The sequence below is a fragment of the Rhinolophus sinicus genome, chromosome 16, assembly GCF_057876585.1.
Source record: "Rhinolophus sinicus isolate RSI-liver-muscle chromosome 16, RSI-T2T, whole genome shotgun sequence".
Classification (NCBI taxonomy): Eukaryota; Metazoa; Chordata; class Mammalia; order Chiroptera; family Rhinolophidae; genus Rhinolophus; species Rhinolophus sinicus.
Window position 1 is genome coordinate 79,792,053 of NC_142516.1, and position 23,178 is coordinate 79,815,230.

General features: G+C 45.8%; 1 protein-coding gene across 2 annotated transcripts in view; it reads left to right on the forward strand.

Annotated features, from left to right (window-relative positions):
- The window catches only part of SECISBP2 (SECIS binding protein 2), a 36,185-nt gene that overhangs the window by 11,861 nt on the left and 1,146 nt on the right, over positions 1–23,178 (forward strand). Inside the window, exons 6-16 of one of the 2 annotated variants that reach the window (XM_074330215.2) lie at positions 1,231–1,312; positions 2,513–2,721; positions 5,528–5,650; positions 7,312–7,401; positions 8,766–8,898; positions 13,108–13,274; positions 13,926–14,064; positions 15,536–15,692; positions 16,354–16,574; positions 22,417–22,571; positions 22,867–23,059. In XM_074330215.2, the coding sequence (XP_074186316.1) occupies positions 1,231–1,312; positions 2,513–2,721; positions 5,528–5,650; positions 7,312–7,401; positions 8,766–8,898; positions 13,108–13,274; positions 13,926–14,064; positions 15,536–15,692; positions 16,354–16,574; positions 22,417–22,571; positions 22,867–23,059 (1,669 nt within the window). The remainder of the gene's footprint in view (positions 1–1,230; positions 1,313–2,512; positions 2,722–5,527; positions 5,651–7,311; positions 7,402–8,765; positions 8,899–13,107; positions 13,275–13,925; positions 14,065–15,535; positions 15,693–16,353; positions 16,575–22,416; positions 22,572–22,866; positions 23,060–23,178) is intronic. The other variant, XM_074330216.2, reaches the window with a different exon arrangement.

Here is a 23,178-nt window from a genome sequence, read left to right on the forward strand (position 1 = left end):
TTAGAGGTGAGTGCTGCGTATGTGGATGTGAAGTAAGGTACATCACGCTATGTGAGGAGATGGACCTACTCGTTGCCTTATTACATATTCACACTCTTGAATTGTGTGTGCAGTTTTTTTTCATTTTCCCTTTAAAAGAAAATTTTGTTTCCTGATCATACTAGTAGTATCTTTGGATACACAAACACAAAAAAATATTAAGAAAAAAAGAAAATATAATTGTCTGAAGTTGTATAACCAAGAGAAAACCATATTTAACACCTCATCTTTTGTTAATGATACATTGTGGGAATTGTACATGTTGGGGATTATACATATGTACAGATTTAAAGTTTTAAGATGTTTTTGGCATTTTCTCCATTTCATTAAATACTCTTTGAAAACATAATGGTTGCATTGGGTCTTTGATATTGATATGTATAATTGGCTTAACCATTTTTGAATAGGTAAGTCACTTCCATTGGCCTTGCTGTTTCATTGGCCTTGCTGAGCATAAAAGTTACATTTATTAAAAGAACAAGCTGTGTTTTAATAATTTTATTTTTTATTACTGGCTTCAGATGTAATGAAATGGAAAAATGGGTAAATATCTGAAGCATATCGGCTTTAGAATTTATTTTAAATCCATTCAAATTTGAATTTATAGATTTCCTTTTACTTTCAGTGCTATCAGTTACTTTGAGGTGTGTCTTAATGTACCCATTCACCCCTCACTCAGTGTCATTCGGGCCTTATGTTCCATGCGAATGGTAGCGTATCACAAGACTTTTCTATTTCTTGTCTTTGTGGATGTTTTGAAGTACTTTTGGGACTTCAGTGTGTAGGCTGGGTAAATGGTGCTTTCACGTTCACATGGGGGCACTGCAGTTTCAGGATCGGTATTAGTGCGTCTGTGCTGATGCAAAAGTTGTCTGTGGTATGTTGATCTTTTAAAGGTTGCATGGTATGTGTGGTATGAACCCGTTATTGGGATCCATGCAAAAATGTTTATCTCCTGAGCAGTGAAGCAGGGAGGTGCTGGCTAAGCTGTAGACAGTGGGTGGTTGTTCTTCTAGGGAGAGAGATTTGGCAGAAGGAAGTAATTGAACTTCATATTCTGCACTTAGGTATTTGGAATTTTTAATTAGCATATATTTTGCAGATTTTAAGAATGGCAAGGGAACCTATTTTAAAAATTAAATGATTACTTTCAATTTGAAATAGTAAGAAAATAACTGGTTTGCTTTTTAGGGTGAAATAGTGGTGAAAAATAATAATCCAACTGACTCTGTAACTGATAATGCTACTACCAATCCCTCTTCATGTACAAGAGGTAAGAGTGGCTGGCAAATAATATTTTTAAAAATCAATCATCTATTTTCTAAGTTCATTTTTAGTCTAGTGCAACAAATGTTTTTGTCGTAAAGCCTCCTTTAAGGCAGCTGAAGGGTTGTTGATAAACTGACATTGTTGTTAGAAGATTAAAGTAAGTAAACGGATCCCACATGTGTCAGGGAGTGTGAGATAGCAAAGAATTCTAAGTGAAATGTGTGTCCAATTCACTGGTAAGTTATCAACTCAGAAATGACTGCTTCCGTAAGTATTATCTATACTAGAGGTTCTCAAAGGTTTTGGTATCAGGACCTTTTAATACCCTTAAAAAAGAGCCCACAGAGCTTCTGTTTATTTGGACAACTGTCAGTATTTGCAATATTTTATGTTAAAGCTGAGAAAATTTAAAAATACTTATGAATTCACTTAAAAGTAACAATAATAAACCCATTACATGTTAACATAGCATTTTTATGAAAAGTAACTATTGTCTAAAATTAAACTAATAAGGAGTACCTTGTTCTAACAGAAGACGTTTTTACAGAATTATTCTGAATTTTTTCACAGGTGTGTTTTCTTTTGCGTTCTCATGTTTGGTACAAAGATCTTCACTTTAGAGGCTACTCTAAGGATGTGTAGCTCTGTGCTGACAACAGTCTGTCTCACCCTCTGCGGTAGCTGTAGACTGCTGACATGACCTGCCCATGTCCTTTTGTTTTGTCTGTATATAGTTTCATGGGCACCTAAGCAGTAGTGTGGCTGTGCTTATGCTGTGTTCTGAAAAGAAAGAAATTTCTAGTTATTGGGATAGCTGAAGTCTAGTGACCTTTGACTTCTGCTGTTAAAGGTACACATCCAGGTTAATAGGGCCAAAATGTGATCTTTAGTTCATAAGTTCTGAATGTTTACCACGTGGACCTAATTGTGGGTTGTTTTTTGAACTGAAACTGTTGTTTGTCTACGCACTCACACCCCTAAGTGAGAACTAATTTCTAGGAAAATCAGTTAACCTTAATTCAGCATGCGTGTTCCAAGGGGAAACACAAGTTTTGTGAATACAATAGTTTCCAAGAATGTTTGGAACAACAACCTAAATTTAATTAGTCCCTGAGTAATTACCTCACGTGATGCATGTTTGGAAATTCTAAGGCGTTTCTGTTTACTGTTGAGACTGTTCGCAATTGTGGTTATCTCTGAGCAGAGTTATCCTGGACGCCAATGGGTTATGTTGTCCGGCAGACCTTACCTACAGAACCGACACCAGCCCCTAGAAATGTCACTTCCATGAGAAACATAAAGATGGTTGCTTCATCAGCAGATCCTAAAAATGGTAGCATATCAGCTTCTCAAGTTTTATCTTCGGATCCTTCCTACAACAGAGAGAAACCTGTTGTCCATCCTACTAAAAAGGTATGCCTCACGTTTGGATCGTGTGCATCTCCTATACTGCTAAATAGTCTTTTATTTTTTTCTCTAGTCCTGACTGAAAGTGTTTCTTCTGTACTGTGGACAACAGTCTGAATTGGTTGTGCATGGACCTTGAAAAAAGAATAGGACTTCAGTCAAGGAGTACAAGTGGTAGCTTTGAGTGAGGCTGTGCATTTTAGAGCTGTGGTCTTAAAATAGCTGTAGGCCATTTTGGATTGTTTGAAGGAGAGATGCTGGCAGAAATTTATGCTCTGATGTGTGAAGTGCTGCATTTTCCCCCAGTCTTTTGTCCAGTGAATTTAAATTGTTTTTACCTACTAGGGTACTAGTAGCACAATAATTGAATTCTACATTTTTGTGGTCATTTGGTATATGTCACTGATTCTTGGTTAATTGCAACTTAATGTACTGTAAGATAGCATTTCAGAATGTCTTTTTTCCTTTCAATTCAAATCATTTTAAGCTGTCATTTTTAATAATCCTTAGATTATTATCTTTCTTGGAGAGCCTTTTTCATTGATCTAGATTTTTCTTTATTTTCACCGTGTACTGATGGCTCATGTACTTTAGGTTGAAATATGGTTGTAATTTTTTTTTTTTTTTTTTTTAAGTTTCTAGAGTCTGCCTGCATTCTTTGGATCATGGACTCATCCTTTTTTATTTTATTTTTTTATTTTTTTAAAGATTTTATTGGGGAAAGGGAATAGGACTTCATTGGGGAACAGTGTGTACTTCCAGGCCTTTTTTCCAAGTCAAGTTGTTGTCCTTTCAGTCTTAGTTGTGGAGGGTGCAGCTCAGCTCCAGGTCCAGTTCCTGTTTTCTAGTTGCAGGGGTCACAGCCCACCATCCCTTGCGGGAGTCGAACCGGCAACCTTGTGGTTGAGAGGATGCATTCCAATCAACTGAGCCATCTGGGAGCTCAGAGGCAGCTCAGCTCAAGGTGCCATGTTCAATTTTAGTTGCAGGGGGCGCTGCCCACCATCCCTTGAGGGACTCGAGGAATTGAACTGGCAACCTTGTGGTTGAGAGCCGGTGCTCCAACCAACTGAGCCATCCGGGAGGCAGCTCAGCTCAAGGTGCCGTGTTCAATCTTAGTTGCAGGGGGCGGAGCCCACCATCCCTTGCGGGACTCGAGGAGTTGAACCGGCAGCCTTGTGGTTGAGAGCCCACTGGCCCATGTGGGAATCGAACCGGCAGCCTTCGGAGTCAGGAGCATGGAGCTCTAACCACCTGAGCCACCGGGCCAGCCCTGGTTGTAATTTTTGTGTGATCTTTTTGGATATAAAGATAGTTTTTGATATCCAAAGTGTCACAGACCATCCTGCACAAATGGGTGCTGTGTGTTTATGCTCGGTCGATTAAGGGAAAATGTGTCGGCGACAATTACATGAGGCCAGACCTGTGTGTCTGTTCCTCACAGCTCTGTGCACTTACTGAGAACACAGGAGGTGCGGGTAAGACCCCCCTCTCTGAGTGCATGTGGAGACCGCCATCCTCGGGACTCCGGGGTTCTCTGGGCTCCGGCTTCACGGCAGGCATCTGGCTGATTTTTCGCTGCAGCCACCAGGTTGCTGTCCAAAGTGGTTTTCCTCATAGGCAGTTAACACTAAGACTTAACAGATTTTTTATTTTCCCAGAATCTTTAAAAAGTAATAAAATGAAGATCTCCTATAATCTTAGAACCCAGACGGTTTTGTATTGTACACAGTAGGAATTATAGGGGTCATAATGGCTTTTCCTTCTAAAACTTTAGGTGTTGTAAATTTTTATTACCGAAATAACAAATATAATACCATAAGCATCTAATTATGGAAAAGGTCATCTTTTTCACACCCCTTTGGTGCCCACCCCTCAGGGAAGCCTGTATTAACAACCTGGTTATATCCTACCTCAGGAGTCCTGAAAACATAAACACATAGGTTTGTTTTGTTTTTTAAGTTTTTTTATTTTTTATATATTTTTTTTACAAAAATGGGGTCATTTTATACACATTAAAAGTTGCCTTTTTCACTTAAAATATCATGGACAGCCCCTCCCGTTCAGTAGATAAACACTTTTTTGTGGTCACAGAGGCTTTTAGCTCTGAAGGATAAAGGAATAAAGCAGGGCCCCAAACATACAAAGGCCTTGCCTCTTAGAGCCCCATTCTGGTGCAGAGGGACTGGTGATATGCAGGCGGCTGCAGAACCTGCCAGACAGCGATTAATGCTCCAAAGAGGATGGAGAGGGAGAGACTAGACCGAGACAGGATTACTGCAGTTGAAACGAGGGCAGCATCCTATCCTAGACCCAGGTTTGAGGGTGCATGCGAAGGCCTTGAGGCGCGTTGGACCTGATGGAGGGAAGGCTGGCACTGAGGAGAGGGGAGGAGTGGTGAGGGCAGGTTCAGGGCATCTGGAATGGGCCGATGCTCTGATGTGCAGCCCGTGTTTGCACCCACTGGGCCTTGCGGATAGAAACGACACACCTGAATTATGAAAGCACTTGAGGTCGGAATTAGTAGAATCATTCACATGGGCTCCTCAGACTGAAAACTGGGTTATGTCCAAATCTACCACTTTCAAAATACTGAACGCGACAATTCTTTTAACAGGATTTTTTTCCTTCAGAAATATTGTCCTGAATGCTGGCTCTTTGAAAAATAGTGACTGAGGAGCCGAACTCGGAATAAAGCTGCCATGTAGTTATACAACTTGGAATGTTAATTTTGCTCTGACACATGGAATGAAACATTCCATTGAATGTCCTAAAAACCATTGATTTTTTATTTTTTATGTTGTTGTTCTAGTCCAAAGTATCACAAGGTGGTGAGCCTGAGCAAAATGAAGCCTCAAGAAAAAATAGGAAAAAGGAAGAAAAGTCAAAATCAAAATATGAAGTCCTTACAGTTCAAGAGCTGCCGAGGATTGAAGTACATATTTCTCCCCTTGTGTGGTATAATAGATGGGTCTGTCTTAATAGAAATGTGGGTTCACTTACTGTTTCCTAAGTGAAAATCTTCATTGTTTTCTTTAATAACCATTTTCCTAGTGTGAATAGTTATCATCCATTTTCTTTACGTCTTCATTTCATCCCAGCATTGCCTGTCTCGTAGCAGGCGCTCGGTAAACACCGGAGTGAATGAATAGTTCTGGAGGCAAAACTGCTTGTAGTGAAATTTAGTTTGTGCACCACAGTACTAATATTTCCCCCTCAGTATCTTCTTCACCTGTTTTTCCCTTGCTTTGGCATGCTGGCTTTTGCAGGGCCTCCTTTTCTATCCAGAAATCTTATAATGTGCTTCACTAGAGAGAGAAAGCTGGAATGCCATAGAGCCATCATGGGCCCTGGTCAAGAGAATGTCGTGGACTTGAAAGCACTCTTTAAATTGTTGTCATGTGATACTCCAAGAATGGCCCTCTCCTCCAAGGGGCGGTCCTGGGCTCTGGCCACATTTCCAAGACTCAGCAGCCTGGCTCCTGGTGCAGGCTCAGCAGTGCTGCCCAGGCATTCCCACAGACCTGGGGGTTTCTCACGACTCTTGGAATGTGCCCTTGAGAATAGTGGGGTCGTGTTTGAAGACCTGTGACCATGGCAGAGCATTATGGTTTGGGCCAATGAATAATTCATATTTCTTCCCCTATTTCACACATAACATCTCCAAGGCACCTAAAATGTTAGGTGCCAAGCACATAAGACATTTTTAAGTTATTTAAACATTATTTAGAGGCCTTTTGCCTTTCTTTCTGTTTTCTAGCCTGGGATCAGCACACACGACAATATGATAAGACACTTATATCTCCTGAACCTGAATTGATGGTTTCCCTAATGAACAGCATAGTTGAAGGATGGGTGCTTGAGCACTCTGTGCCATGGTGGTTAGGGGCACTGCTTTGGACCCCTCGAATGTGCCCCTATCCTTGGGGCCCCGCTCTTATTTTCTGGAGCAGGAGATTAGAACTGTGGTCTTTAAATAGGGTTCCCAGGCAGGAATTCCCGCCTCTCAGGAATTTTTTTTGCTTTCCCGTTCCCAAATCCTGAGATATAAACTGTTTTCTGTTCTCCATGATGAATCGTTTCCACAAAGTGACGGCCAATACTACCAACCACATTCAAGGAGCCGATTTTCCTGATTTCCTGACCAACTTTTCTCGGGATTCAGGAACGGGAAAGCAAAAAAGTTCCCGAGAACGGTGGGAATTCCTGCCTAGAAACCGTAGCAATAAATAGAAAAAATGTCTGAGAGGTACACTGGGAGTAGTACGTTTAATTCCCATTGTGGGTATTACTGGGTTCAAGGAGCCAATTTTCCTGATTTCCTGACCAACTTCTCTTGGGATTCGGGAACGGGAAAGTGAGAAAATTTCCTGAGAACGGGCGGGAATTCCCGCCTGGAAACCCTATCTTTAAATTTGTTTTAAGAGTGAAATTAAACTGGAGTCCGTATGTTACAGTTTTTGGGGCTGCTTTATATCACCTTTGAACATTTCTGTGGGAGCTTATCATAGAAAACATGAGCAAGGAAAAGGTTTTACGTGGGTATATTTGATTCTCATGATTCATGAAGAGCTGAAGGGTGTGTGGTTTACTTAGGATACGGAGGAGTTCCCCAATCTGGCAGTGGCATCTGAAAGAAGAGACAGAGTAGAGTCACCGAAATTTCAATCTAAACAGCAGCCACAGGTAAATTTTAGATTGAACCACAGTTGCTTTAGGCTTAACTCTTCTTGCTAAACTAAACTCTTGAGAAAAACTACTTTCCAGACTTCTTGGTCTATGGAGACAGATAGTTTTGTTTTGATTTATTCCTTCGTTGGAGGAGGGCATCCAGTATGTTGAAACAAAAGTGGTTTTAAGGTAAAACTTAGCTTTGTCACTTTTGTAATAAGACTATTGGTAATTACTACTGCTTTATCAGAAAGTAGGGGAACACATACTGCCTATGAAACTTTGATTTAAAGAAAAAAACATTGGTTCAGTTTATTCAGGAAACAAGAATTCCTTTGTGAGGCAATAATGTGTCTGACAGAAGGAAAATAAGAGAGCCACCAAAATTTCACTGTTACATAATCAGAACAAACAGAAGAGGTGATTGTCCTTATGCCCCAGCCCTCCTGTGGGTTCAGGAATGAACTTGTGGTTCATATTCCAGATGGAGAACTTGCATACTTTGAATAGCTTAGGCATGTCCATTGTCATTTTTGCCTTTCAGAGTGGGGTCATTATTTTCACATTTGTGAAAAGTAAAATGCTAAACCCTTGTGTGAATTAACTTCGCATTACCGTGTTATGGTTTCGTCATCTTCCACCCTGGCGGAAGGTCCCTATGGTCCACCCGTGCTGCCCTTAGCGCTCACACTTTGACGTGAGCCCTCAGCCAGTGGGGTTTTGGCACCAGGGAAGAGAACAATGGGCAGGAGAGAGGAGTGAAGGTGCTAAAGCACATACGAACCTGCCCGTACAACCTTTTAAACCATCTCAAAATCCAAATCACAGCTGGTTGAGAAGTAACATTTGTTTATATCAAACTTTGCGTCTAATTTAGTACTCATCTTCTGGGTGTGATTTGGACTTGTATAAATTTTTTGGCCATAGCCCCATGGTGTATCATGGCGGTTGGTTGGCTCACTTAGGCAATTGGAGAATGAATGAGACTAATGAGGCAATAATACTAACCAATTAGCCTCACATACAAACTCCTGTATCCAAAGACTTTATATAAGCCTTGGTTTCTTGTCTGTAGATGTACACAGTTATTTACAATGGAGATACAGACATAACTGTAGGTGGTTTAATATAAGCCCAGTGTTATGAAAGAAGAGAGAGGAAATAAACAACCATGGTGGTGACACTGGCAAATAATGTGGGATTGATGGGGGTTTTTCTTTAATTACATTAATTTTTTAAATTTTAAGATTTTATTAATTGTCTCTTAAATCTATTTCATTTTATCTTTAATTGTATGAATTTTTGGTCATAAAATAATGAAAAGCACCATTTTTAAAATATAGTATTATAAATAAACTTCTAATTTTTGAACTTTTTAGAATAATTTTAGAAGTAGTGGAAAGAAGAGCCAAATTCCAGTACAATTGGATTTGGGGGGAATGCTGACAGCACTAGAAAAGAAACAGCACTCCCAGAACGCAAAGCAGTCCTCCAAACCAGTGGTGTTCTCAGGTAAAAACATCTTTTCAACTCAAATGAAAGTCTTTTTGAGATAGACTATTGTGACTGTTTTCTCTTATAATCAAAAAGTATAATCAAAACACTATGGTACTGGAATAAGGATAGATATAGACCAGTATAATAGAAATGAGAGTCTAGAAATAAACCCACATATCTGTGGCCAGTAAATTTTTGACACGGGTGCTGAGTTCATTTAAAGAACAAAGAACAATCTCTTAAAAAATGTTTCTGGGGTAACTGGATTTCCTCATGCTAAAGAATGAAGTTGGACCCCCTACCTCACACCATAAACAAAAATTAACTCAACATGGATCAACAACTTAAATATAAGAGCTAAGACCATAAAACTCTTAGAAGAAAACAGGTAAATTTTCATTACCTTGGATTAGATAATGAATTTTTAGACAGGACACCAAAAGGACAGGCAACAAAAGAGAAAATAGATGAATTGGATTTCATCACAATTAAAAACGTGTATGTACCAAAGGGCATTATTAAGAATGTGTAAAGACAGCTTACAGAATGGGGAAAAAATATTTGAAAATCATATATCTGATAGGAGTATAATATCCAAATATATAAGAGCTGTAACTCAATAGCAAACTCAAAAAATGGACAGAAAAACTCAAAAACCATTTCTCTACAAGACGCTCATCATCATTAGTCATTAGAGAAACACAAGTTAGAACGTCAGTGAGATAGTTCTTCATATGTACTCTGGGGGCTGAGTAAAACCACAGAAAATAACCAGTGCTGGTGAGGACGTGGAGACACTGCTGGTGGGGATGTAAAATGATGCAGCGCCTTCGGAAAACAGTTTGGTGGTTCCTTAGAATGCTGGATACAGAGTGGCCTTGTGACCAATAATTCCACTCCTCTGTATTTATCCAAAATAATTAAGAACAGACACTTGTATGGCAGTGTTCATAGTGGCATTATTCATAATAGCCGAAAGGTGGAAAACCCCAAATGTATATCAACACATGAACGGATAAACAAAATATGCTCTATATACACAATGGACCATTTTTCAGCCTTAAAAAAAAAAAAGAAGGAAATTCTGATACACGCAACATCGATAAACTTGAAAACATTATGCTAAGTGAAGTAAACCAGACACCAAAGGAAAAATATGGTGTGATTTCACTACATGAAATATTCTAGAATAGGCGAATTCATTGAAAAGAGAGTAGAGATTACCAGGGGTTGAGGGGCGGGGGAATGGGACGTTATCATTTAATGGGGCAGATTTTCAGTTTGGGGCATGAAAAAGTTTTGGAAGTACATAGTGTGGTTGTCCAACACTGTGAATGTAATTAATGCCACTGAATTGTGCACTTAAACAGTGAAAATAGTAGATTTTATGTTACATGTATTTTAGCACAAAATTTTAAAACGTTACTTAAATGATGATTTTAAGAAATAAATATGACAACATTGTGTATCTGAAAATTTCATGATACTTAAGTGCTCAGAACAGGTTACAAAGCTGCATGTGATAGAAATGAATTACCTGCCTGTCCATGGGATGCAGTTCAGCAGTGTTGGCTCGGTTCTGATAATTCGTTCTCTCTGAAACGCCTTCTCCTAGAGCCAAGACAGTTAAAATTGTCAACAATGTCACAGAAAGAAATACGCACATTTGCCACCATAGTCGTTGAAAATAGGTAGTTTATTTAAAAAACAAAATAGGTACCCAAGGAAATGGTTAAGAAGCTTTTTTGTTTCTGAATTATTTTAAAGCAACTCATAGATATCATGTTATTTTACCTGTAAATACCCAACTCAGCATCTCTAACTGATGGTGATTTTATTTTTAACTGAACTACCCTGCCATCCTCTCATTTAATAATATTAATGATTGTTTTTTGTTAGCATCTTGTATCCAGTTTATATTTAAGCTTCCTTGCTTGTCTTAACAATTTTGGTAGTTTTGTTCTTATCAGTATCCATAGTTTCATACATTGCATGTCTGAGTATTATATACAGTAGGCCCCCCCTTATCCACGGAGGATACGTTCTAAGACCCCCGTGGATGCCTGAAACCGTGGATAGTTCCGAACCCTATATATACTGTTTTTGCCTGTACGTACATACCGACGGTAAAGGGTCAACTACTCTTGTGCTTTGGAGCCATTAAGTAAAATAAGGGTGACTTGAACACAAACACTGCATTACTGCTATAGTTGATCTGATAACTGGACAGCTACTAAGTGACTAACGGGCATAGATATGCTGGACAAAGGGATGATTCACATCCTGGGCAAGGGTGGCTCAAGACAGAGTGAGATTTCATCACACTACTCAGAACGGCACACTATTTAAAACTTAGGAATTGGGTATTTCTGGAATTTTCCATTTAACATTTTTGGACCACGATTGACCCCAGGTCACTGAAACAGTGGGAAGCAAAACTGCGGATAAGGGGGAAATGCTGTATACCGAATCCCCCTTAGATAGTCTTTCCTCAGAGTTGCTTCTCTCAGTTCATCTTCTGTTTGGTAAAGGCCCGTAGTGCTGTTACTGTGTATTGCTGTTTTCAGACCAATCCAGGGACTATGGTGGCAGTTGGTAATTTATGGGATAACTAATGGCAAAGTCAGCTTTTCCTCAGCAGTTAGCTTTGGCTTGTTACCATGTTTCCACGAAAATAAGACCTAGCCAGACAATCAGCTCTAATGCGTATTTTGGAGCAAAAATTAATATAAGACCCAGTCTTATTTTACTATAATATAAGACTGGGTGTAATATAATATTAATTTTTGCTCCAAAAGATGCATTAGAGCTGATTGTCTGCTAGGTCTTATTTTCAGAGAAGCACGGTATGTATTTTTTGATGAGATGGTCAGTCAGATGTGGCCATAAGAGGAGATATAGGAGAACCTGAAGAAAAAACAAAGCTTGTTATACTCTGTGTCCTTGAGACAGGAGGCATAGTATGCAGGGCCACATGGGAAAGCACCAGGGTGGGCAGGAAGCATAGGACAGGAGGGGGGTGGTTAAAGGGCCAGCGCCTTTACTGGGGTGTCTGCTGGAAGGGGATCCTCCTTCCCCAGGCCCACTGGTAACACTGGAGAGGCGCCATGTTAGTGGGATGCGGGGGGTGCTGACAGGAGGGACCAGGGCTGGAGGGCCTGGGCAGCGGGAACTGCAGGAGCCCAGCAGAGGTCCTGAACTTGGAGTGGCATTAGGGATGGGGAGAGCAAGCAGATATGAGCAGGGTTGGTACAGGTTTTTCAAGAAGAGCTGATGACAAGAACCAAGCCAGTTACACGTATATTTCAAACATAATGTGGGAGCAGCTTTCCACAGATAACCAGCAGCTGTGCCCTAGCCAAGGCTAGAAATGGTGTGGGGCAAGGGTACAGTGGACACATTCTGCACTGCAGCGGGGACTAGGCCAGGTGAGACTGGGCATACCTGATTGACAAAGTACCAGTAACTTAGATTCCAGACTTAGGAAGTGTGGGTGAATACATTTGGAAAAATATTGATGCTTGTTTAAGCTGGGCAGTGAGTACATGGGCTTTGTTGTTATACTGCTCTCTTTGGTGTTTGTTGGAAATTTTCCTAATGAAAGAGTAGGGGAAAGTATGCACAGACTATGTGCTGGGAGCAGGAACAAGGTGTAGGCAGTGGAGCAGAACCGGAGAACGCATTGGAAGTATTGAGTAGTGAACATCATGTGTTGACTGGAGGGATTATTACTGCACAGTAAGGGATTTTAGGAATTTGTGTGGAAAATGCGAGAGAAGCAACTAGAAACGTTACTAGACTCTTATGAGTGCCTTATAAGATAGCTACATAGAAGATAGGCATATGGAAACCAATAGCCGACTTCTGCAAAGTCGGCGCAAACTGAAAGTGCTGGAGGGAGACTTACTCAAAAGGGCCGTTGTAAGTATGAATTACCAGAAATATCCTCAGTCGAAGATGATATCACACATTGTTAGACTTTACGGAGAAACAGAAGATGTGTTTATAGGGATTGGGAGATGGTTCTTCCCAAATTATTTCGTAATGTTTTTGGATCCCTACTAAAAGATACTAAATTTCACTGGCAACAATTGCCAATCAGAAGAATGTCTAAGGGACCGTTTGAGGAGGATAAGTAAGGTTGTGAGGACAGGTGGGCTGCAGGGAGGGGTCCCTGAGACCTGGGGAGCCCTTCCTGAGATATGCGTCCTCCCTGTGTTACAGTCGGGGCAGTGCCCGTCCTCTCCAAAGAGGCCACGTCGGGGAAGAAGAGCCACCAGTTCAGCCAGGTGAAGACCCCACACAACCCCTTGGACTCCAGCGCCCCCCTGATAAAGAAGGGGAAGCAGAGGGAGGTCCCCAAGGCCAAGAAGCCGACCTCGTTGAAGAAGGTGTGTGGGGTTGCGTTGCGAAGTGGGCACTAGAAAACCTAGTGTTCTTTCAGCTGGGAGGGTGGAGGGTTTCCTGTTCTAGCGGATGTGTTCGTGAGTCTCTGAAAAATGATCCCTCGCTCCCCAAGTGACATAGTGGGGCGTGCGAAGTAGGGTGGCTTCAGCTGTTGGACAGGGAAGCTGTTTTTTAAAAACTTTGCAGTGACATGGACAGAAAACCAGAAATGGAGGGAGTTATGTTCTCATTTACTGGTACCCTCCTCCTACCCGAGGTGATCTGTCTGCTGTTCAGAGTTGGTGAATTTTGGACACTTCCTGCAGACATTCCATCAGAGCTGTCGCACATGTTTCTTCCTGTAATTCTCAGCAGTCTGGCCTGTGGTCTGTCGCAGATGGGGGACCGAGTGTCGTGCTTGGGGCCAGGTGACTATTGACTGCACAGTTGCCTCAGCACCCAGCCCACGGCACACTGCTCTGTGCACCTGGGGGGTTGTGTTGCTCCTGGGTCTCCCCCCGGGTTGGTGGTGTCCTGTTGTCACTGAGGGCACAGACTGGTGCACTGCCAGTATCCTGACTTTGGGTGGCTTGTTTCGCAGAGGAGCTTATTTTTACAAGTATTTAGGTGTTTTAATCATTTATTCAATTTTAAAGATCATTTTGAAAGAACGGCAGGAGAGAAAGCAGCAGCGTCTCCAAGAAAATGCTGTGAGCCCAGCTTTTGCCAGTGACGATGCGCAAGATGCAGAGAGCGGCAGTGAAGAGCTGGCCCTCGAGCAGGCTGAGCCCTTCGGTATGGAGTTCTGCTGGCTGCTGCTTCAGGGGTCCTGCAGTGGGGGCGGCATGTGCGCAGAGCTTCGGACGTTTGTGGTCAGAGCAAGTCAGTGTTGAGCCCCAAGGACACACAAGTTTTTAGACTCCCAACTTGACAGGAAGAGGGTGTCCCCGTGGATGGTGGGGCTTCTGGTGCGTCTGCTTCTTGGCGTCTGTGAGGGATAGGAGACGAGGGCCCTGAGCTTCATCTACGTGACATTGGAGGGTCCTCGCAACTTGAAGTATCTGTGAGAATTAACCCCACTAACTGCAAAGCTGCTTTCCTATGAGTGGATGAGACGCAGTGTCATAAAAAGAACCTGTTTAGTAAGCTGTTTATTGAATGACACATTCAGGAAAGTACAGGATCCTAAGCATAGAGCTTGAGGATTTTCACAAAGTGAGCGTAGCACCAGCTTCAGGAGCAGAGCAGCCCACGGTCCCTGTGCCCACCTGAGGCCTGCCCTTCTGCAGCCCCCCGCATTCTGGGGAGCCGTGCATCGGGTGCCCCTCTGGCCAGCAGTGTTCTGTGGCCCATGGGGGCATTTCCCGATAGTCGTTGCTGCACAGCGTCCGGGTGTATGTACGTGCCAGGTGACGGGGATGGGGGGTTCGGGGAGCTTCACTTCGGGGCCATTAGACGTAGGGTCGCTGTGGCAGTGTAGTGGTGAGTGTGTGCTGAGGCTGGGAGTGCTGTCGCCGGCTGGCATTTCCCTGGCGACCTCAGACTCGGATCCACTGCTGTCCAGCCTTGGAGGCTCCTTCCTGCCAAACAGGCTTCCGGGTGTGTCACCAGTTAGTCCCACTGGTGGGGAGAGGCCAGCTCGACAGACATTGTCTTTGTCATGTGTGCTGTCCTGGTGGGTGTGATACATGCTCCTGAATTCCTTCTCTGGTGAACTGGTACCTCATTTGCACTCTGGAAGTTGCTAGAAGGACCTTTTGGGAACCATAGCAATTACTGACTCCTGTCTGATGTGTCCCTTGAGGCTCATAGTTTAGACATTTGAGTTCAGCTCTTATTTAAAGATTATTTGATAAAGAAATAGTCTCAAGCATTTAAGTGCACAAAAATTAGAACTAAAAACCTGCTTTTAAAACTTCCTACTAGGAACTTCAGTTTAAATTTCAAAATTTAAAAACAAATTTGGCCACTGCCTGAACCATACATTTAAAAATGGTTAAAGTAGTAAATTTTATAAATATTTTGCCACAAGAAAAGTAAATAACTGAATTGTGGTCAGGAAGGCACTTCCGGGCAGAACAGAAAGTTGCAGGGTCTTCTGTTTTTCCCAAGCCATTCCTGTCACTCCGCTGCCCGCGGTGGTGCTTGGCAGTGTCTGAGCGTGGCGGTGGGGGCCGCCCTGGGGACACTGCCCAGCAAGGCTCCTTGGGCATCCTTCGCCCAAGTGCCGCAGGTGCTGTGCCATGACTTTATTCTTTCTGTGAAGCTTCAGGGGAAGCAGAAGTGTCAGTGTGTCCCACTCCTGTGGTGATGAACAAGTCAGAAGAGCCACTGAGAGCTGAGATCCGCAAGGAGGAGGAGACCTCCCACCTGGCCCCTGACAACACCAGCTGCCCCAAGATCCACAGCCGGAGATTCAGGGAGTGAGTGAGCGTGCAGGGGATGGGGGCGGCGGGGTTCCCTCTGGCTCTGGGCCTGGGTTCCCCACCCTGATGTCTCAGACCAGAAAGCCGTGAGGCTGGGCCCAGTATTTTCATCCCCCAGTGAAGGTGACCAGGTACCTAGTCGTACCACATGTCTGGGCTACTGAGTGCATTTCCACGAGGTCTCTCGTCCTGCTGCTGCATGGCCGAGGTGCCCATAAATCCAGATTTTCGGTTGGGGGAATGGGTAGTGAGTGATAGCGTGTTATATCCCGGTTCCCTTTCATGATTTCATTTCTCTGCATGATTTATTAGGAGCTCTGCCCCCTCCCCTCCCACTTTTCTTCCATGCCAGACTCTCCAAGTGTTTTCACGAGGAGAGGTACACAGGGGATGGCTGAGATGGGGGGACGCTTGGCAAGCTGTAGTGGGGGACAGGGTACAGAGCTTTTGTCCCTTGTAGGTGGCAGTGGGGGAGGATTCCTCAAGCCTTACCTTTCATTAAGCCCAGTCAGTCAGGAATCTCACTTGGAATTAGTATTGTTCATCAAAGTATGAGTTCCCAAGGGGCCATGCCGTCCGGCCCTCTCGGCACGTGTGGCGGGAGCAGCACTGCAGTGTCAGTCAGTGGAGAGCTGATGGCGTCTAATGTTTCTTTCAGTTACTGCAGCCAGGTGCTCAGTAAAGAAGTTGATGCCTGTGTTACGGATCTGCTGAAAGAGCTGGTCCGTTTCCAAGACCGCATGTACCAGAAAGATCCTGTCAAAGCCAAGGCCAAACGGCGGCTTGTGCTGGGGCTGAGGGAGGTGCTCAAACACCTGAGGCTCAGAAAGCTCAAGTGCGTCATCATCTCTCCCAACTGTGAGAAGATACAGTCGAAAGGTAATGGCGCGGTGTTGTCCCTGGCACATGGCCCGCATGCCCGGTCAGCAGCCAGGCCTCGGCAGTTTGGTTGGTTCCTTTTCTTTTAATTGAGTCATTTGTTTCCGGAGTTCCTTTGCCCACCACGTGCCTTACTGAGGTCTTCATGGCGGTTCCAGGCAGCCCCTCCGGGCCTCTGAATCAGGAAAGGCTGTATGTTGTCATGCAGTGTGCTGGGCACGGTGCCGGATTGCTCGGGGGCTAGGGAGGGTCACTGCTTACTCATAACCAGAGGTTTTGTGACTGGCAGCCAGGCAGCCCTTGCACTGGACTGTCGTCCATTTTAAATGCTCGGGTTGTGTCTGTGACTAACTCCCGTGTCCACTCATTCAAGGTGTGGCTTTGTCCGAGCACTTGGCCATCTTACCCCGGAAGGTTGGTTCTATTTTGTGGGGTGTGAAATGCTGGGTGAGGCGATTGATAGTGAACTCCCATCTGTGACCTCTGCAGTGGCCCTGAGCTTGTCCATCTTACCTCTGTCTCAGGTGGCACAGTAAAGGGGTTGGTGTTAGGCACCGAGTGCCATCAGGCGCCAGTCCTCCACCTGCATCTGGACACTCGCACTCCTTCCCCCAGTCCCGTTCCTTCCTCCCACGATCTAAAATTCCACTCAATAGAATTCCACTTGCAGGTGACTTAGTCCAGATTCCACACTGAGCTTTCCAGTTGCCATGTCACATCTGAAGACAGTTGAGGTTTCTTGACTTTTCCTCGGGGGCCTAAGAACAGCTGCTGGATCTGTTCGTCGCCAGCCGGCCAGGCTTGACCCATCGTATCTCGGGGCAGGTGCAGTGCTCCCTGGTCGGAATGGGACAGCAGAAGAGTTTGGGGACCTGCCCACTTGGTTGTGTGCTGGCAGTGCCCCCACCACAGCTCTGGGGCAGGCGTCAGGCCTAGAAGTAGTCACTCCTCCTGCTCGGCCAGCTGCTGGGACAGCTGGTGCACGCGGTATTCTGCAGCTTTGTCTCCTAAGATTGTTCCAGTCCCTCTGCGCCACCTGCGCCCTGTTGTTCTGGGGACGTCCCCTGACTGTGTTGGATGTGGTGTGTTTTTTTTTATCTCCTGCTCTCTCTCTTGTCCGGATGCGCCTTCGCCTGTCATCCTGGGGACAGAGAGACCCACATCATCCCCACCCCGAGGCTGCGGTGTTTGGGCTCCTGCTCGCTCCCCTGTCAGCTTGAGCACATCCGCAGTGGCTCATGCGGAAATGGTATGCAGGGCACATCTGGGAGATAGGGCTCGAAATCCAGTCTTTCTGCTTCTTGACCTTTTTTCCTGTGTTTTCCCTCGTCTCTGGAAGCTTAGGAGAATGTCCTTGGGCTGGGTTCCGGGAGGTGGGACGGTTTGCGTCGGCATCCTCATGTCTGTGCATCGAGTCCCCCTCCAGCCGCTCCTGCCAGCTCCTGGAGGTCCGCCGCTCAGATGCTGGGCCTGCGCACTGCATCCTTGGGTTACTTTCCGCTGCTGTTCACTTCCTTTTGGTTCTGTTTTCTAAACTTTCTGTAGAATTTGTCATTTCTGAGTGCTAGTTTTGTTGTTCTCTGAAGATTGTATGTTTGTCGCAGTTCAGGTTGCTTCGTGGGTAGGGTACCTCTGGGGACGTGAGCTCCCTTCTCCCTGGGGAGCCTTTCTTTCCTCCAGGTGGTTTGCATTTGGTCTCATGGTGGAGGTTTCCTCAGCCATCAGTGTGTCCTTACCAGCTACTGAGAAGCGGACTGGAAATCTGGTGGTGGGCTGGCATTTAAAGGCTGTGAGCTGCATCGGAGGATAGTGGTTCTCAAACTGAAGAGAACAGCAGTCACCTGGTAGCTCATTCTGTTTGTGCAGATCCATTGGGCCCCTGAATTTGCATTTCTGGCAAGTTCTTGGATGCTGCTGCTGTTCTAAGGACCCAGTCTGAGAGCCTCTGCCATGGCGTGACTGTTGGGCTGCTGGGAGGGCCCTGTCTCTCTGACTCCCCAGGGGCTGGTCACATTCCCTGGGGAAGGAATGCTCCCACCTCCTGTGAGGGGAGGGAGCAGCGCCTCAATCTCCCCCTGGTGAGCTTGTCCTCACTCACCAGAAGAGGTTTAGCTCCCGGTGTCCCGAGAGGGGTCGTGCCTGGGCATTGGCTGCGCGAAGTGGGTCTGGACACTGGCGTGCTGTCACCAGTCCTGCTTCTCTGAACTGCACCTTGTTCCTGAAGGTGCCACCTAGTGCAGACAGCTGGTGAGCTCTGGGTTGTTAATTCTAGGGTATAGAGGCTGGTACTAATGTAGGCTTTTCCCTACCGTTGGCTTAGGTCGGCTAGGTCGGTTGTGCGTCTGCATCTCAGCTTTCAAATATTTTTTTGCTCGGGTCTTGCGTTTTTCTGTGGATTTACATCTTTCAACAAATAAACAAAATGGGTATGTATTCTCTTCTGACTGTGCCAGAGAACCGAGTTAGGATTTTACTAAAAGGCATCTTGAGGATTTGTTGTGCATTTAAAACACACTGCATAATCTTCAGTCCTACCTTTGTTTGCTTTGAGGCCTAAGGAACTTGAGTACCCGTCTTATAAATGCTCCTTCTTTGGAAAAGATAGCCCATGACCTGCAGGCATTTTAAAGCTAAAATTCAGTATTACAGCTATAGCTTATGCTGAAGCGCTGCATTTGCTCAGAGTGGCCTTTTGCCTCATAGTTTTGAACTTAAAGCTTTCAGGGGTAATTGTTTATGTGTTGAGTGTTTTCCCTGTTTTAAATTGTCTTGTGGAACTTTGAGAGTTGGCACTCGGAGCTGCTTTCAGCTCTCACTAATCACTGACTAGACAGTCTGAGCAAAGCCACTGACTTGGGTCCCCAAGCCCACCCTCACTCTGTAATGCGCCGAAGGCCTCCCAAGTCGTGAGGACATAGAGCTGTCCTCATGGCTGGGACTGACTGCAGTGGAAGGTCATAGTGCAGTCAAACAGGCAAAGGCGTGAGGGGTGAAGCCAGGGAGCCACCCAGGGCATGCTGTGACAATGCGCGTGAAGTGCTCTCTATGGGACATCTTGGGAGAGACTCGGTGCCCAGGGTATATACTGGGGTCCGCTCACGTGGGCACCCTCTGCCCGGCACGTACCAAGCCCGCATAATCGCAGGAGGAAGTGGGTGACAGCATACACCTCACTGTTCCCACGAGCAGTGTCGGCACAGTAGCCACTCTGCTCAGATGGGGCGGGGGGAGCCCTCCAGAAAGCCCGCTTCTGTTGGCAGCCAGGGACTGACGACACAAGTGGTCCTTTCTAAGGACGGCAGTGGCCGAGCCGGCGGGTTAGCCTGCTGCAGGCTGCTGAGACCGCGCATGGTCAGTCCCAGGGCGGGGGCCTGAGGCAGAGACCCTGGTCTGAGAGGTGGCTTGGCCGATGTTAGGGGCCTGGGTCAGTCTCTGCTGGCAGGTTGGTTGTATCTGAGGAACACACTCGTCACCCCACCTCTGCCTGTCTCCCGTTCCTGCTGGCCCAGAACTGGTGTTTTTCTTTGAAGTTTATGTCCCCCCCACAGGTTGCTGCCTCATCACCTCCCGTATTCTTCAGGTAGATCTGGAGTGTGGGTGGGCGAATTAAGGGGTGTGGGGCTTAAAAAGGAACACCCAGTCACACCAGCTGCAGAGTGAATTTCCAGTTCCCATGGGGGGGAGGGGAAAGGGGTTGTGCCCTTGAGAAGTTCCTCTAGTGAAAAAAAATTAGGTAATCATGTAATTAGTTCCCAGGGATGTGAGGTATTGGGGAATCTTTTCATCTCATGCAGATGTGTATTTCTGCCTAGAGTCAGTCTGTGTGCAGAAGAACTGCAGCTATGTGACAAATGCTGTCATTTCCAGATGCTGGGTGAAAACAGCTCACCATGCAGGGGGTGGGATCCATGGTTTTATTACTTTCTGAGGCGTAAACCCCCCAAATTCCTCTAGCCGCTCAGAGACAAACCACCGTTGCCAGATGTTTTTGCTTCACCAATAGTCTGTGCATAGGTATGAACACTGAGCATGATCTGGCCTCCTGGACCCCTGTGGACCTGGTTTCCTAGCTTCAGGCTCGGGATCCCACCATCACGCTGGCACATGCAGGTTGGGTGGCTCCTGAAGGTCTGTGCTGTCCTTACTGATGGCACATCGGGGGTTTTCACACTTCACACCGTCATTGAGGCCGCGTCTGGCATGTGGTTTCTTATGTGTGTGAACATCACTGTGGGTTCTAGACTGAGATTGGAAGGACACGTTTGTATGTGATAGCAGTGCCATACCCACCACCTGCAGAGACACCACAGCCCCGTGGGTTGTGTGCACCCCACCTGGCCCCGCCCCAAGAGGAGACTGTATTGGCACTTGATTTGGGTGTTTGATTTGCGGTGTTTTCTGTGAACTGTGGGTTCATATTCTTTGCCCGTTTGTCTTTTGGGATGTTCATCTTTTTTATATTGGTGTTACCTTTTGTTAATAACAGGAGAGTTAGCCTTTGGGTGAGAGTGGAAATGTTTTTCTCGTTTGTCAGTAGCCTGTTTTCTTTTCACCTTTTTTGGCCATGCAGGGACTAGATGTGTATATATTGGTATTTTTTATTCTTAACGTTTTTCTCACATCTAGGTTTCATGTCAGTGTTTGACCTTCCCACTCCAAGGTGATAACCGTTTTTTAATTGTGCCTGTTTTTTTCCTGTTTATTTGTTTAGGTAACATGTATTTCAGTCTAACATGGATCTTTCCAGAGGCTGACCCAGTTGTCCCTTCTCCACTGCTTCAACATGTACTTCCTCACGTGTTCAAGTTCCCCATGTATTTGGGTCATTCCTGGACCCTCTGTTCTGTCGCTGTGAATCCCGTTATTGACGTGCTTTTAGCTTTATAGCAGCTTTAATGTCTGATGATGCAAGCCTGATGCTATTTCCCTTTTTCAAAAGGCTACTTTTACTTTTGTATTTTTTTCATATTGTTTTTGTTTCAAGAGAAAAAACATCCCATTTGTATTAAGCTACGGTATTTCAAAGTTTTAGGCTAACATAGAATTGACATGTCATCATTTTTGACCATGTCCAAGAGCAGAGATATCTTTTGTTTGTTTAGATTTACTCTGTGGTTGCTGCCATGAGTGGAGTCATTTCTGTGTTACGTGTTCTGGCTGGATGCTGCTTACATGTGTGCAGATCAGTGATTGGTGCGTTACTGGCTCACAGACTCCCGTATGTCGTTCTCTTGGTGGTGCTAATTCTTTTGTGCTGCTGCGTTTCTGGCTTAGCACGCAGAGCTCCTTCACCCCTTCTTTCTGCTCACCACGCCTCTCCCTGCTCTCACCAGCCCTGGCTGCCCCCAGCTGGGAGTTGGGGCAGGGGCTGAGGGGCGCTGAGCCCACGTGTGGTCATAGTGGAGGGGCCAGCAGTATGGGGTAGGACTCTTAGCAACTTATCCGCTCTGGATTTCCATCTGTAAGTGGGGTGTCGCCTCCCCCCCCCCCCCCCCCCCCGCTTTAGGGTTTCTGTAAGGATACAGGGGCTAACACGTGAGGCAGACAGACCAGTGTTCGAACATTTAGTGAGTATTCAGTAAGTATTTGTTGAGACTCATTAGGCATCACATGAGCTGTTGATGCAACGTAGTGTCCTTTGGGAGAGTGATTCCACATGGCTGAGAGGAACAGTGCATTTGCACTGCAGTACCGTGCTTTCTCCTGTTGACATGGGGCACAGGCCACTGACAAGTAAAGAAGGTAGCTGGGGAGTGTTGCTATCTGTAGGAAAAAGTCCTTTGCGATCGGTGTCCCCCCGTGCCCCATGTGACGTGTCTCCCTGTCATTATGTCCTCGCCAGGCGGGCTGGATGACACCCTGCACACCATCATCGATTACGCCTGCGTACAGAACATTCCCTTCGTGTTTGCTCTGAACCGCAAAGCTCTGGGGCGCAGTCTGAACAAAGCAGTTCCTGTCAGCGTGGTGGGGATCTTCAGCTACGATGGGGCGCAGGTGAGTGGGCAGGGGCTGCCGCCCGCTGGCACTGCTTGTGGGCAGACACGGGAGAGAGGGCTTGGTCTGCAGCCAGCGCCCAGCAGAGCCACCCACCCAGCATGGAAGGAAGTGCGATTCTGAATTTAGCTCTTGGCTTAGTGCTGTCACAGAGGCGCCTCAGGCGCCTGCTCTTCTTTCGGAGCAGCACCCTAGGCGGTAGCTCCCTACTTCTCTTGGGTGGGCTCCAGTGTGGTTTTCAGGAGACCCATATCCTTTGTGGTCCGGGGATGTCACCTGTGCTCTTCTGCCCAAGGACCAGTTCCACAGGATGGTTGAGCTGACAATGGCCGCGCGGCAGGCGTACAAGACCATGCTGGAGAATGTGCGCCAGGAGCTGGCGGGAGAGCCTGGGCCCCAGGCCCCTCGCGGGCCACCTGCACAGGGCCCCAGCTGCTCTGCAGAAGACGGTTCCCTGGCTCCTGCCAAGGCAGAAGAGCCACCCTACAGTGAGTGCGGGGAGGGTCTGAGTCTAGGCTGAGTGTCTTCCAGGTCTTCATGGATGGATTAAAAAGTGTGCCCAGGAGAGCAGCGCAGCCAGGCCGCGGTGGCACCGGCTCCGCTGGGC